A 20,469-nucleotide genomic window follows, 5' to 3' on the forward strand; every position below is an offset into this window, starting at 1 on the left:
CAGCAGGTTAGTGCACACCCACCAGGCACCGAAAATCAGCGCCTGAAAGTGCCAGGCACAACTTCACCTCAGGCGATGGGCGCCACAACTTCCCCGCCGCGGACCATGAGGGGAACGAGCGACAAAATGGCCGCTCCCGCCTCTCCCCTGCGCCAGGGCCTTCAGCACAACTTACCCCCTGCCGACTGGGGCGGCCACCTCAGGAGAAGGCCGGGCCCATCCATGGCTGCTCAGCACCTCAGGTCACAGCTGGTGAGGAAGCCACAAGCGAGGAGGGCAGCACCGGAGCCCCCGGGCATCTTCTCGCCTCAGCACGGGGTGAGGCGGCGGCCAGTCCCGGCCGCACCTCAGGCAGGGGGAGGGCGGGAAGGGCTGAGGGAAAGGGCACTCGTTCTGAGTGACGGGACAACTTGGGTCTTAAAGACAGCAGCTAGAGACGACCTTAAAGTTTTGAACCTCTGCCCGGGGTTGGCCTTGCCCTTGTTATATATGGAGTGGTAATTCGTGTCGAGAAGATGGTTGATATTAATAAAGAAGGAGGAGATGTGGGAGTGTGGCCATGGGGGTAGGCAAGCCCTGTGGTTGGTGAGAACATCAGACTCTTAATAATGAGGCCATCAGGAATGTAAAAGAGTTTAGACGGAACAAAGAAGGGTGATTCAGGAGACTCCGTGCAGTCTCGGGTTTCTTGTTCTCCAGCCATTAAGGCATGGAAGTTTCTGGGTGTTTGCTGTTGCTGTTATATGCAAAGTTGTTTGACCAATGAAAAGTTTTGAAAAGAACTGCTGCGGGAAGAAGAGTATAAGAGGGGAGCCTGCCCTCAAGATAAAAAAGAAAGACAACACGATGAAGTTATGTCAATAAAGAAGCAGAAAGAAGGAATTAAAAGGAACAGGCTAGCAGAACGGAGACCAGGACTGGAGCAGGCATATTAATTGCCTCATGAAGATAGGTTCGGCCAAACTCGGCAAACTGCTCAAAGAAGCTCATACAAAAAGGCACTGGAAATGGCACACGGGTGCTGGGAAGACGCTCAAGCTGAGAGAAGCAGAGCCAGCACACAACTGCCCCTCACTGGTAAGCAGTTGCACATTATGGGGAATCCTACGTCCTTAGCAATAAAGACTGTCCTGGTAACCTTACAGCTTATTCTCCTTATTAACAATTGGACAGTTTATGATCCTGAAATATGGGACCAAATTGATGTCAAGGTTTGGGACTCTGCAACTAAAAATGACAAGGATGCAGTGGGATTGCTTGGCCCCTGGCGAGCAGTCTCTGAGGCCTTAAAGAGCCATGTGGGGCCACAATCAGAAACATGTGGTTTGCCAGACAGTGAGGGAGCTGTGGGCTCCTTTACTGATCCGACTGCTACGCCATTGGCCCCTCTGCTGCTACAGCCATCGCAGGCCTTTGCAGTGCCAGCTTCCTCAGTTTTGAGGGCAGCTCACAGAGACTGCCCTACTCTTCAAAAGAAAGAATATTTCATTCCTTCTTGCAGGCTGCTCCCCTTCTACCCCTTTTTCTTCCTCCTTAGAAGTGCACATCCTCAGGTCTTAGTTTAAAAAAAAAAAAAAAAAAAGACTGTAGATTCAGAGATTAAAAAAAAAAAAAAAAAAGATGAAGCACTACTCAATGACCTCCTTTACAATTTCAGACCTCCATTACTGGAGAGGCTGTCATATTACCTTCCCTTTTTTTCTCTAATGGTATCTCCACCTACAGCAGGTCAGCAAAGTGGACACAGGTGTCTGCAAGAGGAAGAAAAGACAAAGCTCCTGTCCTTCCCCTCCATGACCACAGAGATCTCAGCAAAATCTGAGAACTGCCTTGCCAGAGCAGCAACAGGGTAAGGTACACTCTTATTTGCATAGCAGCATTTGACTTAAATTGATTAATGTATTAGAAAGAAAATTAAGAATAGTTTCAGTAATTTAAAGATCTTGATCCTTAACAGAGATAAATTTAACTTCTGAAGCTAATAATGTTCAGTAATCATGCAAGTATATTGATGTTCTGTTTTGAGAAGCTATCATTAACTTTTAGTAAATGCAATCATTCAAGAATAAGATAATTAAGAGCAAAAATAATAAGAGTCACACATAAATGCAATAGAAAACTGAAAAACAACAAAAACGGCACACTAGAAAGCAGAACTTCATAACACATCCTAAGGCTCATCATTAATCAAAGTAAGAGAACAAGCTTCTTTATCACTTACATGCCTTTACAGTCTAGAGTTATCTTCCAAATACTGAGTATTCAATAAAGAGTCAGCTTTAAATTGAGAGGAAAGCCAAGGTTGACTAGATTTTTTAAAGTCTCACATGGGAATATAATATTAAAATTAAAAAAAAAAAAAAAAAAAAAAAAGATAGCATGGCATTATTCGCTTAATCATATAGGCCAATTTTATTAGACTTTTGTTGAAGTGTCTCACCCTCCAACAGAAACAATAGTGCCATGGTTTGATCTTTTTTCATTTTATTAGCACAGAATCATGTAGAATGAAGACAGAGAGGAACACATACTCTGAACATGGAAAACTCACTACAAAAATGGGAATGACTTGTTACTTCCTGTGATATTGCCTATTCTCCTCTCACCTTGCGTACCTGAACACTGTTGTAGAGCTTGCAAGCCACAAAAACCCAATCTTACAAGCCCACAGCACATCCTTAAAAAAACAACCCTGCAGTTCCATTACCAGAAAGGGGCTAAGCCTAGGTTCAGAATGACAACTGCCAACAGAGACCGGAACTAAAGCATTTGAATTCCCAAGTCTCCTACTGACTTGAGTAACTTTTGGAGCAGATCCTTTATGTATAGAGTATCATACAACAGCTTTAAATCAAAGGAAAAACATTTACATAGTATGTGCATACACCCTAATGTAAATGCATGAATGTTAATTTTTACATAGTTCAATAAAAATCAATTCTATAAGCACATAAGCAATCTTGTGGTTATGTCTGACCACATAAATACATCAGTCACAGAGATCGTTTACGGTTACAGACCTTCTGGTAGAAACCTTTATAGTGGCACTTGGATAGTCAATTGGTCCAGTGGCTTCAGAACACCTATACACACATAGGGATAGGCAAAGAGTGGCAAGATCTTTATGGGCCAATAGCTGAGCTTACTGCATAACAAGGCTGATGTACAATATGACATCTGCAGCAATATTACCAATAAATTAGATGAAAACTATTCAGATACACTTCCCATAATATGACGGCCAGCATTCACAAAATCAGAATACACGCAATTCTATTCAGATTGCATGGCAACAAACAAGAAGCTGTTTGCCACAATACAGAATCAACACGCTTCAAATGTCCATTATTATTATTAGGTTGTGGCACTCCAATATTTAATTACTATTCAAGGATAACACCTTCAGATAGTTTCCTAAAAATTGTCTTGATTACCAGTCAGAGGGTAAGGAGAGATCTACCGTCACAAGCCAGTAATATGATCGTTTCTTCATTTGGAAATGGCTGAAACTGGTTGCTATATTCCAACAGATGGCAGACATCTCAGTTTAGTTAGCCATGCAATTGTTTTGTGAATAGGATTAATCACACAGATTTATGACATCCATGTTTTAGCAAAAAAGAGCAGGTAGTTTATTCCTGGTTTTTAACACTTCCCTTCCATCAAAGCGGGCATAACAAGAAGTGTTGTCTGAAAGCAAAGTATCATGATCTCTCAAAACAAAACTCCAGCTCAGTTCTCCAAGCAAACATCGAGTCACTAGAACAGAGCTCTACCTTGTGTCCACTTCACAAGTACAGAATTCACAAGGATACTCTGAGCAAACTGGGGAAAGCAAGAACTTCATGGAATGATTTGTGAGACCAGCCTCACAAAACAGAAAGCGTGACTTTCACGAGCTTAAGTATTAACACCACCAATGTTTTGCATGATAAGAGGTTAAACTTAAGCAAAACTGGACATTCTACAGAATAATTTAAAAAAAAACGTTGAGCAAGTGACTGTTCGATGTTTCACATTAAACTCAACTCTCTCATTTTTAAGTTTTGACCGGGCAATCAGTCATAGACAGACTGTTAAAACAGGACTCCAAACTGAAATACCACTGCGCTTGCAATAAAGGTGGTTTCAAACTGACATTTCTAACTCCACTGGCCTCAAAGTATTTTTACAGTAGTTTCAGTTGTCGGACATGAGTTACAAGCTGCTGTGCCACAGTTAGCGCCGCTCTTCTCCTGTGAAACATACTTCAGGCTTTCAGACTACTCTTCTCTTGTTCCACAAATCTTTGGACTGAAGAGCTGACAAGTCTATCCAATGTCTTTAGTTTCCCTCTAGACTGCATTCCTAGGTGTGCCATTGTGAGTCACTGCTTTCATATTCGAGGTGCTTGCTTGATGGTTGCAGATTCTGTGGGAGGCAACACCTACTTCAAAGACCTCATGAATGGCTTTGCGGAAGCAATGGAAATTGTAGTCTATCAGACCTGTCGAGGAGAGGCGGGGAGAGGAAAAACTGTGCTCAGCTTGCCACATGTAGTCAGACCTTCAAAATCAGTATGTTTCATTCAACACACAGCTATTTTGTTACTTGATTCAGTATGAATGTGGATTCAGAAAATTTAACAGTTAAGTTTTTACTCTAGTGCCAATATTTGTTTAGACTGTTTTTAGAAAGCAAGTACTCATTTGGAACACAAGGTGTATAATTCATAATTAAAAAGCAGATAACATTCAACATTATCTTGCACTCTGATGGTGTCATCGATGCATATCCTAACTGTGGTAAAACTTCTGAGATCATGTAAAACTGGAGTCAGTACTAGGTTAAAAGTTAAAAAGTTCCACTAGAGGATCTTAGAGGTCTTTTCCAACTTCAATGATTCTAAGTACAGTACAGTTATTAAAACATATCTGGTTTTCTTCTTTTGAACAGTCTGTAAACACTAAGGTAAACACCATCACTATCTAAGTCAAGTACTTAGAAATTAGGGTTGATTCTTTCATTTCTACCCCATAATATATGCAACACCACTCATACCAATTGTCTGCTACAGGTCCAAGCAACTGTATAGCTGGTTAAACTTGCAACACATTAAACCCTTTGCTCTAAGTTCCTACCACTGTACTAGCCTGCCACTGCTGATTTCTTCAGTCCTATGTTAAAAAGGTTGCAGTAGCGCAACACAAGAAGTAGAGAATATGGCTATCACAACACAGCAGCCTGTCAAGCAGAACAAATAAGCATTACTCCATTCAAATGACTGCACTATAGCAGATGGTAATGACACAGGCCTCATTAGCTACACGAGTCATTTCAACAGGGGGACAGCATTCAAGCAATGATTCACAAGAATAAAAATAAGATCATTTTAGCTCTATGAAGGGAGAAAATTACCCCCAGATGAAATTAAATAAATTTAATTTTACAAAATTAAGGTGACTTGTAAGGCAATATTAATATTTTATAGTTGATAAAAATCATTAGACAAAAGCCATTCAAACAGGGAAGGCTCTTACCTTTGCGCTCAAAACTTTCTTCTCTAAGAATGCAAACTAATGCCAAAAACTTTGTTACTTCCTTTAAGTACAAGACCGTTGTGTTATTGAGCTTGATAATTGCCATTGACTCCTTATCATAAGCACTTCCAGTACCATCTTCTTTTAACCTAAGAAAGAATGAGTTAACCCAAGGCATAAATAAGTAACTTCATGACAAATGACAATGACAAATACCTGTGACACGGGGGACGCGTTTTGGTGTTAAGCTAAAACTGCATGGAGTTTTAAGGACTGGGACAAACTATTAGTGTTATTTCTGTTACTGTAGTAGCAATAGCAGTATTGTAGAGCTACTTCTGCAAAAAGACAAGAGGTTATACAGCCCTGGGGCTGACCCATCAAGAGATAGACCATTAAACACTGCAGTATTCGTTGGCAGTACTGTATTTTTGAGGTTACAATCACACCTTTAATTAATTAACCACACCTCTAGGGCCACTTCAAAAAATGTGTTTTGAACTAAAATTCTGCCACAAACCGGGAGAAGCAAGTGCTATATGCATCCCTCAAAAGCCAAGATGAAGAACCGGAGCCAAATTGAAAGTTGGCAAAAGCTACTCCGTTGAGATAGCAAGAAGGCTGATAGCAACGTGACTTGCAAGTCACACTTAGGAGCTGTTGTATGCTATCAACCCCAGTTGTTGCAGGTACTAACATATCTGCGTACTACCATCCTGTGCCAAACAAGACAGCAGTATTCATATTTTACATTGAACCCTTGCCTTTTCAAAATGTCAAATGGCTTTTTACAGACGTGAGTGGAGGAAGAAAAATGATTACAAATAGTTGATCCAGCTGCCAAATCATCTGTTATGTTATTCTAGTCACTTACAGAACCAATATGCTCTATAGAACAACTAATAGCATCTTGCAGGATGATGAAGCCAATACCATTTGCATAGTTTGCAACCTATTCTACAACTTTTAAGGATTTTTTTTTCTTAAGAGTATTCATCACTTACCCATATATACAGGAAACATCTATCACTACATCAATCATGTCACAGCACAACTCATATGACTGCATGTCCACAGGGGAACTGTCTGTTGCGATGTAGATTTTGCTGACTACATCGAAGAGAAAAGCTTTTTCAATGCCTGAATTCTTCAGAAAGAGAAAGAATTTGGATGAGTTTTTAAAATAAATGCATTTTTTAAAATCTCAAGTAGAATTCATACTCTTTCACATTCTTAATAGCAGGAAATGTTTTAAACAACTAGAGGCTTAGAACAGAATCAAGATCTAGAGCATACAGTTTATAAATACAATACCCTTGTTGCTATAGTACCTATCAATATCACCTTCTAGCTGACAAAATGTAAAGCTTGGGACTTGGTTAGAATTACTTTTAGTTTATTATTTACTAGATTGTAATTAAAAATATATTTTACTCTGCTACCAGAATCTAAATTCAGCATTATAGTTTCTGTTCTATTAACACCAGAAGAGCTGCATATTCACCTGATAAACCAGGTTCAGAGATGAGTTACTTCATAGCAACAAAGCGTGTCAGCACGCTGTTGTAGTATCTCGGCAGTTCAGTGACTGTGTGATGCAGCTGCCATGCAGAGCCAATAAAGCCAGCTTCTAAACTTTTGACTCCACAAAGAATATCTTATTATGGCAGTTATGATAAAGGAAGAGCACGCAGCCAATTGTACCATCCCACATGTAACTTTAAGCACTTTAGCAAAGTTCACGTGCTCCTAAGTTCAGAAGCCTTCTGCTGTTAAGCGAGTTAACCACATATACACCACGGATTTCTGGCAAAGCTTAAGTTCTATTTACGCACCAGGAGCATTCATTATTGCTTTATCCTAGCCTGTGTGAGTATCAAGCCAGCATGCTGAAAGGATCTAACCTATCCTTTTAGCATCAGGGCCACGCTGTACTCTCATGGCACTGAGCAGCATGAACATGCCCATTATCCGCTGGGCCAGGTTATTACAGTCCTCTGCCAACGGGAAGCAAGCTTCAAACAGTAGCATGGGGTGATGCATCTGACCCACGCAGCTCCTCTCAATCCCAACTGTAATTTTCCATGTTGTCCACACGCCTACAACAGTCTCAGACATAACTCAGATGAAAGACAGGCTACTTCAGCCTTGTCCCTAGGTTGGTATTTCATTTGATTTAAAGTACATAGCACAAAATTCTATGTCACAAATTCTGTAAAAAACACGAACTTTAAAATAAGGACAAAGGTTTTGCAGGCCACATGAAATTGACAGTTTGGTTTAAGGTGAAGTTCATATGAAAAAAAACATCTTGGCACCACAGCTACATTACACTACTAAGCACCTTGACAGACTAATTAGTGTATCATGCTGGCAGAAGCCTTCTTTATCAGCAGTTACAACAAGCCAAACTACACTTCGACAGTATTTTGAGAAACCTGGATGAAGCACAGACCAGTACAGTTTAGCTCTGGTACAGAACTTCTAATGCAGACAATTAGGATGAGTACAACAATGCTGAAAGCCACCCAAATCTCCCAAGGCCAGCGTCCCTTAGCAGAAGGACTTGCTTCATTGTTCCACATAATTCAATTACAATTCTGTTGAATTAACACTTACTGATATAAAGATATTTAGTAGATTTTCCAGTGTTGGCAGTTGCGGAATGAGCTTCTGAACCACTTTACTGAAGGCTTCAAATATTGAATGGTCATAGATACTGGTCAAATAAAAGCTGAGGTGAGGGGGGAAGAGAAAAGGGAAAAAAAAAAAAAAAAAAAAAAAAAAAAAAAAACAGATTCATGAGTCTATTAGAATCACAATTCAAAATGTTAAAGCTTTATTTTCTAACATTCAAGCCTGGTAATTAAACTAGGATGTTTTATCACAGATATCTTTGGCTGCTCCATCAAGAACATCATTTCTGAAACTGGAGTAAACACAATATAGGCTTCCACAGGAGATGTGAGAACAGAGCAAAAAAATAAAATGAATTTGCTGTCACAACACGCTGAGCCTACAAGAATACTTAATGCAAAGGAGTTAAATGGCTAACTAGGTTTCATCAAGTCCTGCTCCTGACCTTCCACTTTGTCACACTGACACTGAGAGACTGGCCATAATTAAAGGCCCCATAAGAAATAAAATAGTAAAAACAGGAAAAGAAAAAAAAAAAAAAGATAGTTTGTTTTAAAGGTTTCAGTAAAAGATTCCTTAAAAAGCAGGTCAAATATCAAGAAAGAGACCAAGCTTTTAAACCAGTCATACTGAAAAGCCAGTGGTAGACAGTATTAGAACACAGCTTCTTCTGTCCTCCCTCCCCTGCCTCTCCAGGCCACTTGTACAGATTTGGCCTGTTACACTGAATGAAAGCTATGCAAGAGGATCTTGAATTATCAGCAAGCTTATTCATAAGCCTGTTGATTGGAAACTGATACGCTAGCCTGCCTTATTTTAGTCAGGTAGCTAGCTGAGATTTGGCCAAAAATTCAACAGTTTATTTTATAACTTTAAGAAATTAACAAGACCTTACTCCAATCCACTATGACATCTAAAACCCCATAGTCTGTACGCATTATCAGCAACAGCACAATCACATATGCCAATATTTTGTAACTCACCTAAGGTGAAGTTTTTCAAGCCCAGCATCTGTAAGGTCATCGTTAGCCCTCTGATGAATATCCCGCTGAGTTTCTATTTTATGGTCATCCGATAAACCATCAACTTTATGAATAAAAACTTCAAAGTTCATTTCTGGGTTGACCTTGTAGGCTTTTGAAACTGTGATGTGGAGTCTTGTTAAAGCTTCCATATAGTCATCCTGTAAATAAGTTTTGGCAGCAATGAATGAAAAGCCTCTATCTTCAATAACTCCTTTCAGTACAAGAACTTCATTTCACTTCTGTGATGAAACAGAAGTTTGGGAGAAGAGAATACCTTGGAGATTCAGGAATCCAAGTGGCTTAGACTGTTTCATTAGCTATGCAAGGCGCAATTATACCAAACCAGCTTTCATAGCAAAAGGCAGCTTAAACTTCAACTCCAGCAAAACGCAGCAGTAACGGTCCCAATAACCAGGTACTCTCCAACGGCACGATTCTTAAGTCCATTAGAAGCTAACAGATACCTAACAGTACCAGTACCTTGACACTGAGGTCAGAAGCACGCTGTTATTACATGAACTCCATAGTATTCAACAGCAGAGGAAGGGGATAATTGGATCATTCAGACCATTTAGCACATCAGATTCCCACAAGTGAAGTATTTCAGAGTACCTGCCCCCTTCCACCGTCTCCACAGGGGCTGCATGTTCCACATAATCAGTTCACAGAACTAAGAATCACACACCAGAAAGTGAGATGGCCAACACAGCCTTTCATACGTAAGAAAGGTTTCACAAAACCTTATTTAAAAATCCAAATTATTAGATTCCCAATTGTTCCTCTCACAAAGTAAAATACAAATCACTAAGAATTGTTAAGAAGTTACCTGAGCATCAATAACATATATTAGAGCACCTGTTCCTCTGAAGATCATCTCATAATCAAACGTTGGGTCAAAAAAGTCCATCTGTCCAGGAAAATCCCAGATTTGGAAATTCACAAACGAACTGTTGGAAATATCATCCTTATAGATCTTGTTGGTGCTTTCCAAGAACAGGGTCTCATTGGGAGACATTTTGTGAAATACCACCTGTTAAAAGAACACAAACAATAGCCTTGACTTGGCCTCAGTAGAAGAGATTGTTGAAACTTCTGTGACTTGAATCTTACAAATAGGTTTATCCGCTCTGAAGAGTATGGCTTTTCCTACAGGGACTTTTCCCTTTTGGTGAAGAGACAGCCTGGTTCATCAGCTAAGCAAATAACCTACTGTTAGAGCCAAGCAACTCAATTCAGTTAAATATTTTTACAAGCTTAAATAATGATACTGCCTAACGACACCGACCCAGTTGCTCTTTCTTCCTTGCAAGTCAAACACAGTATCTCAAAATGTTGCTGTATTAGCCATATTGCATCAGGTGTAAAGCCACCACATTATTAAGCAACCACAAGCTTTTAAGAACTGTTCTTTTCTAGCCCTAGAATTTCCTCTACAAAATGCCCAACACCAGACTGAAAGCAGTTTATAGTGCAATAGAAACGAACCATTGCTACACTACAATGTAAGCTTACAGAAATACATCTCTGTTTTAGGGCCCTGAACCTAGGGTAGTTCACCTGCTGTTAGCGACTGGTTTATCTTTGCTCACGTTCTCCCTTCAAGTACCCCAGAGGAATGTTGAAAACTATCAAACTACCATGCTAGTTGGTAAACAGTTTAGCTGCAGTGCTGAAAGACACAGTTATTGCTAGTACTCACAAAGCTCCACTGGGATTTTAGCCCTTTCCTGAACAAACAGAAACATGTAAGCCCACAGCAAAGCAGTCTGTAACAAAAGCTGTCAGCTTCAACAGCAAATGTTGTGCTACAGCAACTGGACTGCCTGTCACAAATGTTACTACAAACGGTAAGGTGGTTGAACTCTAGGACTGCTACATGAAATGTTTCTTTTATTCTTTTAAATGTTTCACACCGTTATAAAAGTCAACCATTAAGAAGAGTGAATGCAACACTCTCTGTCAAACTGAAAACAAACAGCTCCACACCCAGCACACCGAATGGTTGCACAGTGAGGTTGAAAGTAATATGTCAGATTTTTAGAAATAAGGGGAAAGAAATTCACTTCCTCAAGGTTTGAGGAAGCTAGGGTCTGAGTGAGGTTTCATACAGCACGACACTGGTATGGAGAAGTGAGAGCAGTTCTAGGCAGGTAGTGGCCTTACTGCGAGGACTAGACATCCCTTGGGGTCTGAAGAACAGTTTTAAGGCATCCTGGAAATCAACACTCCTTTGGAACTCGGCATCCCTCACGCGGAGCAGGACACAATTAATGAATTACGTTTAAAGCAGATGAGTCTCTGAGAAGCAATGTCATCATCCACTTTCCCAAAGCGGTGCGTGGCTGACATAGCTGGTGCTCCCACCTTTGCTTAGAAGAAAAAGAAAGGCTGCATCTATGAAGTGACTTGCAAAGTCTTCAAATCTAGCCACAATTTGGGGTTACTGGATCCCTCCGGCTTTCAGGTTTCACAACTTCCAGCTGTGGATAACACTGAGATCTCCAGTAACAGCCTGTGGGGGCTGCCATTCCCATGCCCAGACTCAGAAGAAACCTTTCGGTGCCACCACGACATCTGCACGTATGCGGGGGGGCAGCAGGCCTGGGTACTGACAGGTGACTGGAGAGCCTGGAGGGCAGTGACAGCCCCGTCTGTGTTTCAGAGCACAAAGTAAGTGTTTTCTAACAGCTCCAGAGCGATTTGTAAACCCTGCCTAAGCAAAGGAACGAGTCCCCAGCGACAGCAGGAGTCCCAGGCTGCGGTTCAGGACCCAGTGGCGCAGCCCAGCCTGGGGATTACCACGCAGCCTGCGCAGCGCCGCTACCAGCAGCGGATCCGTTCCTCCTTGCGTGCAACATGCAAAAAAGGCTCCTCTGCAGAGAAGTTTTATAGAAAGCCCCGAAGGGGGCCGCGATTGCATTACAGGGAAACCGGAGAGCCCCCTGCTCCGGGCTGACACCCCCCGTGCCTCCCCCACAGCCCCAGCAAACAAAACCCCGGAGCTGCAGACACGGCCCCGCCACCCCCAGCTCCGCGTTCTTTTAGCACCCACCACCGGAGGCTCCCAGCACCACTTCCTCCTCGCCCAGCACCTCGCCGCGGCCTGCAGCGGGGGGAGCGCAGCCTCTGCCCCTACGGGAACCGGCGGCGGGGCCGGGGCCGCTCCCGCTGAGCACCGGCAGCGCCTCGGGAAGGCGACGGACCCGGGGCCAGCTGCCCTGGGGAGGGGGTGGCGACCACCGGGGGGGCCGGGCACACCTGGGGGGGTCCTGTCCACACCGGGACGGCCTCCCCCGGTTCTCCGCAGCCTGCCCTCACCGGCACCGACCCGGAGGAGCGGCGGGTACCCTGCGCTCACCTTCTGGATGGAGGACTTGCCGCTGCGCCGCAGCCCCATCAGCAGGATCCGCGGCTTGGAGTCCGCCCCGCCCGCCCCGCCGCCGGGCCCGCCCGCTCCTCCGCCGCCTCCGGGGCCTCCGGAGCCCGGGCCGCCGTCCAGCTCCGCCTCCTCCTCCTCCTCGCCGTAGCCGAAGTCTTTGGGGAAGGCGTCCGCCGCTCCGAAGCTGCCCCCGACCAGCGCCGGTTCCTCCGCCGCGCCCGCCGCGCCCCCGCCGCCGAACTGCAGCGCCATGGCCGCCCCCGCCCTGCGCCCCGCCGGGCCTCCGCCTGCCGCGCCAACCCAACGCCGCCCGGCCCCGCGCCCATTGGCTGAGCCGCCGGCTCCGCGCCGCCCATTGGCTGAGGGAGGCAGCAGCAAGGTAGGGTGGCTCCGGGCACAAGACCCGAGTCACCTGACGGCGCGGCTGCACGTGAGCCGGAGGGGCGGGGAGAGGGGGCGGGGCTAAGCGTGGGGGGCGCGGTGAATGGCCCGAGGGGCGTGGTGAGTGGGGTGGGCGTGGCCACGGGTCGGGGAGTGAATGGGGGTGGGCGTGGCTACGTACAGGGGGCGTGGCCACCACGCTCCATGCGCCAGCCCCGATCGTGCCCCGCAGCTCCCGGCCTCAGCGGCCGCCCCGGGAGCGGGGCTCGCCCTGCCCGGTCCTTTTCTCGCCCTGCTCGTTAACCACTCGCTAATATCGCCCGGCAGCAGCTGCCCGGCTCGGCCCTCGCGTGAAGCTGTGCTACGGGGCTGTCAGTCTGTCCCTAGCCCCGTTTAAGGCTCACACGACCAAAGGCAAAACCAGCAGAGGGGTGACCGGAGAGAAGTGTAAGCGCCCCTTATCGCCCTCCCAGCTGATGCTTTCTCACCCTACAACTGCCCCAGCCCAACACCTGACCTGCCTGCTGTTCCCAGGGCCAGGTGTGCTCTGAGCAGCACCACCCCCTCACAGCTGTGACACATTCCCTACAGCACCACCCCTCCCAGTCCTTCCCCAGGCTGCAACTGAATGCAGCATACACATCCTAACTTACCTTCTGCAACAGCGGTGAGAGGGAAGCAGCACGTTGAGTTTTAGATTTTGTTTTTGTTTTTAAGAGTTAACACAGCATTACCTACTCATTTAGCTCTTTTCTGTCCTCTCTAGATCAAGAAGAGGTACAGCAGCAAGGTAAGAAGCCAGTACATTCATTAGCACCTGATTTCAATTTGCACACTGACCTCAGCAGCTCTGCTCTCTCACCACACCTCTAAGACCAGGTGCAAGACCAATCCTAGAAACAACTTATTCTACTAGCCAGTAGATCTTGTACATAAACAACTACTGCACTTCTGTCTCCTTATCTCCCCACATTTTTCCCCATCAACAGTTGCCTTTAAAGTTCCTAGTTCTAGGATTGGAAAAAAATGATGCTCTCTGAAATGCACCTTTCCCGTGAAGGACAATTCGACAATTCTGCATTTCTGAAGCACTATGAAATGATGCAGGGGGTACTGCAGCTCCAGCAGCATGCTGTGTCCCTCACTTAACTATACCCATTCCTGATGCCACTTTGAACAGACAGTTGCCCTACACCAGCTTCAGCAGAAGCCTAACTGCAGTACCAAGTACCAGCCTGCAACATGCTTTGGAGGTCTTGCTTTTACAGCTGGTTCCTCCCTCCTCCCAGCTGAGAGAATACCAAGAGATCAGCAGCTTAATGGGATCATCGACCATGATATGCAACTTACACAAAGTTGGCAGGCACATTTCTCTACAAGTTAATCATAACAGCAACCTTTTCTGCAGCACAGAAAGCAGGAAGATTGGCCAGCATGTCTAAATTCATCAGTTGGTGGTGCAGCTGCACAGAAATCACACTCAAAACACTTGTTTTCCTTTAAGATGATCGGGTACCTAAATAGATGTGCAGAGTTCACACAGAAGAGTCAGGACTGCGGTTCTCAGGAAGCCCTTTATTAAATCAAGGCATTAAAGGAGTAACTACTGTTATTCATCATGCTTCTCTTCTTGAGGTGGTTCATACTGAGCCAGCTGTGGATTTAAAGAGAGGAATTCAGTTAGGTACAACATCTTAGGGACAACTTCTACATTAAAAAGTATGAAAGGCAGTCTGGTCTGGAAGTGCTGCATTTTCTTTTTGTATTTTAATCCATCACAGGCAGTTATGCATGTCCATTTTCAAGTTAAGCAACAAAATAACCCTTCAAAGCACCAAGTTATTGCATTGTATAATCACACAGCTGTAAGAAGTGGGCTTTTCTAGTACACTTTCATTTTCCCATTTCTTGTTCTAGGTCTCGTGAAGTACTATTAATCTAAAATAGCAGCTGGTATTGATCAGTGTCTCCTAAGTTTTGACTTGTACTGAGATAAAATTAAGTATTTTTTCTCGTAGCAAGGGTATCTAAACACTTTCTGAAATCATTCTAGCTTTGATTATTCTTTCTAGAAGGCATGGCCTAGGCAGCCATGCATTAAAGTGTGACCTTTACTTGGAAAGTTATTTTCAAAGAAACATTAAGATGTTTACTTGACCTCGGTAACATAAAAGATAAGCTCAAGCTTCAAAAACAGTTTGAGTGCCAGGACTGAGTCTGAAACATGCCAGTCCAGCTTCCTCACTTAAGATTCTACCCCTCATCCTGCAATCTGTGAAGTAGGTTAAAAAATCAATACATCAAAACAAATTAAAATACCATCGTGTCCCTTGTAGCAATACTGATTTACAGCAGCCACTGTGGCATTCACAAGAACCACAAAAACAGCATTTCTAGCATGTTCTTCTAGAGTTTACCACACAAGATGGTCACTATACAACCTGAAATCAGATTTCTTCCCTGTAAGGACCCAACTGTTGCATTTCTGCCCCCACCCCCATGTAAATACATAACATTCAGTAAGCTTAAGGAAAATAACAGCTCTTCACAGATTAACACAGCAGCAAAACACTTATTCAGGCATGACTGAAGTTACCAATAAGGGCACAATTAGAGGGGTGTATTTTATGCTAGAGGAGTGCCGAAAATAAAGCTAACAGTTTTCCCTGCTGAGAATGTCCGTGTGAGTTCATCCATACAACTTCTGTGTCAGAATGACAGGTAATGATAAGGGAACAAAAGAAAAAAACATTAATAATGGAAAACACAAAATAAAAATTAACATTCAAAGATGAAGAAGGCCAAAGTACAAGTAAAAGGCTTGGCTTATGGAAAGCTTGCTTTCCTAAAACAAATTTTAGCTACACCTCTTTAAGAGAGACCCAGGACCCTCTGCTTTCACACGTCCACTTACTACTAGTTGCATTTTCAACTCAGCTACAGCAAGCTGCCTGCTGGTCTGCTGCCACTCCCACAAGAGGGGGCAGGATGCTCTCTGTTGTGTTTCCTAGTAAGCATAAACAAACGTAGCTGCAAGGACTCAGCAGATACTAGTTAAGAATTGCTAGGTAAGCAAGAGGACGCTCCAGAAGAGGGAGTAATGCCCAAGGATCCCTTCTCCCAGAAGGGAAGCAGCAGTAGTTGTTTAGGACACAAGAATAAACATGGGGATGTTCACACAGGAGAGAAGAGCCATCCCCTTCAAAGACATGGAAGCTCACAGTGGCTTAAAGCCCTGACACCAGCTCATTAAGGTTCTCACAGTTTTCCTTTGAAACTTCTTGTTCACTTTACAGTCATTACCATCTAAAAGGGAAGCTGTTCACATCTCTGAGCTCTTTTAGAGGGCCTAGGGACCCCTTAAGGAACAGCCCTGCATTCACCAGAGCCTTGCAGACACAGGAGTACCAGAGCTGTTTTAACTAAAGGGCAAGTTAATGTTCAACGTGATAAGAGTGACCTCCACTGGTAAAATCCTGCCATGTATAAATCCATACCAGGATACAAAAACTAACACACAATTTTCCTCCTTCAGTTAGCCCTTTAAAAGCCTCTACAGTAGTTACACTGGCTTCCCACCACCACCCTCTTTTTCAAAGCTCTTGTGGAAGCCTAAGCTACATCGTATCAGGCAACTTAAATATATCCAGATAGAACTGAGTGATAATAGGGAATTAGTCTTCATACATAAATTTTTTACAAAGTAAATTCTCTAGTTAGTAAAGCTAGATTATAGAATGCAAGTCTCCCATCAAAACAATTACTACACAGAAGTCTACCAGGAATGAGCTGGCATTCCTCAGCCCCAAGGCTAAACAATGTTAACAACATTTATCAGTTATTCTAGTGAAAAAAGTTAGCTGTATTGTAAACCTCAAAGTATCTGCTTGTGGAATGCAGAAGTACTTCAGAATACCAGACAGACTTTTACCTTGGTTTTCAGGTTTTTATTTTCTTCCAACACAGCTTCGTATTTTTCTTTCATCTCTGCCACTTCCAGGCGAAGTGCCTCTATTTCTGGATTCTCAGGAGCTGAAGCTCCCAAATGATGCTTCAGAAAGCTGGTATTTGGATGTTAAGTATTTCTTCCGTTAGACAGCATAACTGTTTTAATTGTAACACTTAATTAAAAGTTAGTGATGCAATAAACGTGACCAAAATTGCATTAAACCACTTCAATTACTACAGAGCTTTTCATCCTACAGGATAAAGTACCAAAAATATGAAAGCCTTTCAAGTTCATTGGTATATCACACAAAGAAGTGACATCTGTACATATGAGATGCTCACATTTTACTACACTAACCTTTTCTTTCCTCTGAAATGCAGAATATGGTAGCTTTTCAATTTGTGTTTCAAACATTTAGAAAGAAAAAGGAAAAAAAAGGTAGGCTACCTCCAAAACAGCAAGAAATAAAGCCTTTAACTTTTTTTCTTTACCTTCTTGTACTCAAATACTACTAGAAGGGGCAGTGTGAAGAAGCAGACTTCAGAAGCCACAGATACAGTAATCTCTTCTAACATTGCAGGTCTACGACATCTTGTAGTAGCCTGTAACTTAATTTCATAAATGTTGACACACTGATGAGCACGATTCTCTTGCATCCTGTCAGACTTGGTTAGCTCTCTGACAAGTTTTCAACCAAGAATAATCTGATACACGCATGTGAATATTACCAAACGCTTTGATAATAAACTGCAGCCAGAAACGCTGGAAAATGCCGGAGGTTTTAAGGTTACTGGAAGTGGTTTAGCACCAAAGGAATTTCCAATTGTCTATTATATATTGTCTTACAGGTGGCTCTTGATCCACTAAGACTGCTAGTAGTAACTAAAATCACCTAGAAAAGGCACATTCTGAGTTTAAGTCTTCTGAGCAAGTCTCTCCAGTTCATCTGGAAGTGTGAAACAGCACTGACACTGCATGGCAAGTCCCCAGCAGCACTCCACAGAAGAGAAAAAGGATACTCCAGTGCACTATTTGGTTTCTCTGGCTCTTCATATAAGGCTACCAACACTGCAAACAGAAAATATTCAACAATTTCAAAAGGTTCATGCAACTCTTTACTTTTAAAACACATACCAACAGCCAGTAGGCATAAGTATTGCGTGCCATGTTTATAGCACTTTCTTCTGTTTAAGAAAGTTCTCACCTACATCCTTTGATGTTAAGAGTAGGGCTGTACAGGAGAACACAGAGCATCCCACATGGTAATAGCTAGACAGAGAGGGGTTTCTTGGTCCCCTAACCAGTCTTTGACTATTCTAGCATAGAAAACAAACCTAGACAAGTTTGACATGTTCCACACACAACCCTAGTGTTGGCTCTCATCAACAGAGAAACATGACTTCTAATTATTTTGAGACTCTCCCTTTACTAGCTGTTATTTCTACTTCAGCTACAACTTAGAGCTACATGACAACATCAGCGCTTCTGTAACTTTATGCATTAAAACAAGCTTCCAAACAGCTACAGAACTAAAAGGCTACTGTCAGAGGAGGTGATTAAATTCCTCACTTCACTAAAACCTTCATGGATTGGGGCTCCTGTGGACAACAGAGTACCAGAGGGCTCAGCACAAGCAGCAGTACCCTAACAGCTTAAAAAACTAGCCATATGTATGCCAACCCTGTATTTGGGGCACCCAGCCCCATAAGCAGTCTGAAAGTTCCCAAATGTAATCACCCCACAGGGGCACACACACGTCCATAGAAGATGTTTGGTTTCATAAATCCTTCCCAAGCAGTGTTTGCAGGGAACTTCAGTGCCCCTCTCCCAGTTTCAGGTGCTCAAACTGCACAGCTTTTACACCGAGCACCTAAATTAGAAACAAAATCAAGAAGCCACAGTGCTTGGAAGAGTTGTTTTGCTATTGCACAGCGTGCTTCAAACTGCGATAGTACAAACACACCTACAGGAAGCCAAACAGCACCCACGCACCCAGCGGAGAGCCTCAGCATGAAGCCCATTCCCTCCCATCACAGATCTGCTGTTCACCCTTCAAACAGTGAGCGTTGTCAGGCAGGAACATCAGCACACTGCCAGAAGGCTCTCGGGAACACTTCAGAAGTCAGAGGAAGCCATAAAGAAAACCAAAGCATCCTTCAGTGGAGCACAAGTTTTTTCCCTGTTCTGATAACAAGTTGCTTCCACAATGGCTGGATGTGGTGCTTACGGGCATGGGTTAGTGGGTGACTTCAGTGGTAAGGGGGTGGTAGGACTGGATGGTCTCAGAGGAGTTTTACAACCGTAATGATTCTCTGAAAGCTTACCGGCCAGCTTCAGGAGAAGATCCGAGCCCTGCTCAGGAGGGAACCTTTAACCAGTCCTGGGGCACACCTCCGGATACTTCCCTCACAGGATCATCAGGGCTGGAAAAGCCCTCCAAGCTCACCCAGTCCAACCACCCCCCACCACCACCCCCTGCCCCTGTCCCCCAGCACCACGTCCAACCTCTCCCTGAACACCCCCAGGGACGGGGACTCCCCCACCTCCCTGGGCAACCCGTCCCAACGCCTGAGCGCTCTTGCTGAGGAGAAATGTCTCCTCATTTCCAGCCTGAACCTCCCCTGGCACAACTCGAGGCCGTTCCCTCTGCTCCTGGCACAGTTCCCTGTGAGCAGCTCCCCCTCTCCCAAACAACCCCCCCACAGCTCAGGGGAGCCCCCAGCACCCCCCACGGCCCCGTACCCTTGGTGAGCGTGTCCAGCACCCCCGACTTCTCCAGGTAGCGGCGGAACTGCTCCCGCTTCGAGTCGGCGGCCTGCGGGAGGACGGCCGGGCGGTCAGCGCGGCGGGGCGGGACGGACGGGCCCGTGCCCGGCTCCCACCCCGCCGAGGCCGAGGCCGGTCCCGGTGTCGCTGTCGGTCCCGGTCCTCGGGCAGCCCCCGGGGGGCTCCGCCGGGGCCGGTCCGCGCTGCCCCTACCTTGTAATGCGCCATCGGCCCGGCCCGCGCGCCTGCGCCCGCCTCCTTTACGGCCCCGGGGCGGCCGCCGCTGCCATGGCGACGAGGGCCGGGAGACACGCCCCAGGGGCGGCCTGGCGCTGTGACGTCAAAACGAGGGTTGATGACGTCAGAAGGAGTGTTAGGGACATCCCCCCCAAAATGATAATCGTGTCAAAATGAGGGTTGCTGATGTTAAAATGACACTGGGGAGGCCTACGGCCTGGGGAGGCTGTGGGGCCTCCACCTAATACCAGTGTTGTGTCTATGCACTGTGATGTCAAAAAGAGTGTTACCGACATTAAAAAGTGTTAATGATGGCAAAAAGTGAATTACTGACATCAAAATGAGTGTTACTGATGTCAAAATAACATTGGGGAGGCCTGTGGCCTGGGGAGGCTGTGCAGCCTTGGCCTATTCCTGGCATTGTGTCTGCACGCTGTGACGTCAATGAGAGTGTTAATGACGTCAAAAGGAGTGTTACATAAAAAAGATTGTTACCAGAGTCAAAAAGATTCCTATTGACATCAAAAAGGGTGTTACCAGCATCAAAAAGTGTATTACTGATACCAAAAAGAGCAT

General features: G+C 44.5%; 2 protein-coding genes and 1 long non-coding RNA gene across 3 annotated transcripts; 1 reads left to right on the forward strand and 2 right to left on the reverse strand.

Annotated features, from left to right (window-relative positions):
• The first annotated feature begins 87 nt into the window (after positions 1 to 87).
• Positions 88 to 2,729, forward strand: LOC311423369. The gene is made up of 2 exons (XR_014685687.1): positions 88 to 1,077; positions 1,726 to 2,729. It is a non-coding gene; the product is annotated as an uncharacterized lncRNA (long non-coding RNA).
• RRAGC (Ras related GTP binding C) lies at positions 2,389 to 12,827 on the reverse strand. Its single transcript, XM_084497228.1, has 7 exons — positions 12,540 to 12,827; positions 10,008 to 10,211; positions 9,140 to 9,339; positions 8,139 to 8,253; positions 6,524 to 6,666; positions 5,520 to 5,668; positions 2,389 to 4,486 (listed from the first exon to the last, which is right to left on the reverse strand). The coding sequence occupies exons 1-7, from the start codon at positions 12,810 to 12,812 to the stop codon at positions 4,335 to 4,337; spliced, it is 1,236 nt and encodes a 411-aa protein (XP_084353354.1). The 5' UTR covers positions 12,813 to 12,827; the 3' UTR covers positions 2,389 to 4,334.
• Positions 12,828 to 14,496: 1,669 nt separating this feature from the next.
• On the reverse strand, positions 14,497 to 19,975 carry MYCBP (MYC binding protein). The gene is made up of 5 exons (XM_084497279.1): positions 19,870 to 19,975; positions 19,633 to 19,705; positions 17,910 to 17,958; positions 16,873 to 17,002; positions 14,497 to 14,595 (listed from the first exon to the last, which is right to left on the reverse strand). The coding sequence occupies exons 1-5, from the start codon at positions 19,882 to 19,884 to the stop codon at positions 14,551 to 14,553; spliced, it is 312 nt and encodes a 103-aa protein (XP_084353405.1). The 5' UTR covers positions 19,885 to 19,975; the 3' UTR covers positions 14,497 to 14,550.
• Positions 19,976 to 20,469: the final 494 nt, after the last annotated feature.

The sequence above is a fragment of the Aythya ferina genome (genome assembly GCF_964211825.1).
Source record: "Aythya ferina genome assembly, chromosome: 24".
In the NCBI taxonomy this organism is placed as follows: Eukaryota; Metazoa; Chordata; class Aves; order Anseriformes; family Anatidae; genus Aythya; species Aythya ferina.

Excerpts from the sequence above, each read along its gene's own strand:
- RRAGC (XM_084497228.1), bottom strand. The coding sequence starts at position 12,812 with ATGGCGCTGCAGTTCGGCGGCGGGGGCGCGGCGGGCGCGGCGGAGGAA. Across the intron at positions 6,667-8,138 it reads TACTAAATATCTTTATATCA|AATTCAGGCATTGAAAAAGC; the intron begins GTAAGTGTTAAT and ends CTCTTTCTGAAG. Across the intron at positions 4,487-5,519 it reads AGAAAGTTTTGAGCGCAAAG|GTCTGATAGACTACAATTTC; the intron begins GTAAGAGCCTTC and ends TCTCCTCGACAG.
- MYCBP (XM_084497279.1), bottom strand. Across the intron at positions 17,003-17,909 it reads AAACCAAATAGTGCACTGGA|CTTTCTGAAGCATCATTTGG; the intron begins GTATCCTTTTTC and ends TCCAAATACCAG. Across the intron at positions 14,596-16,872 it reads ATAAAAACCTGAAAACCAAG|CTGGCTCAGTATGAACCACC; the intron begins GTAAAAGTCTGT and ends TTAAATCCACAG.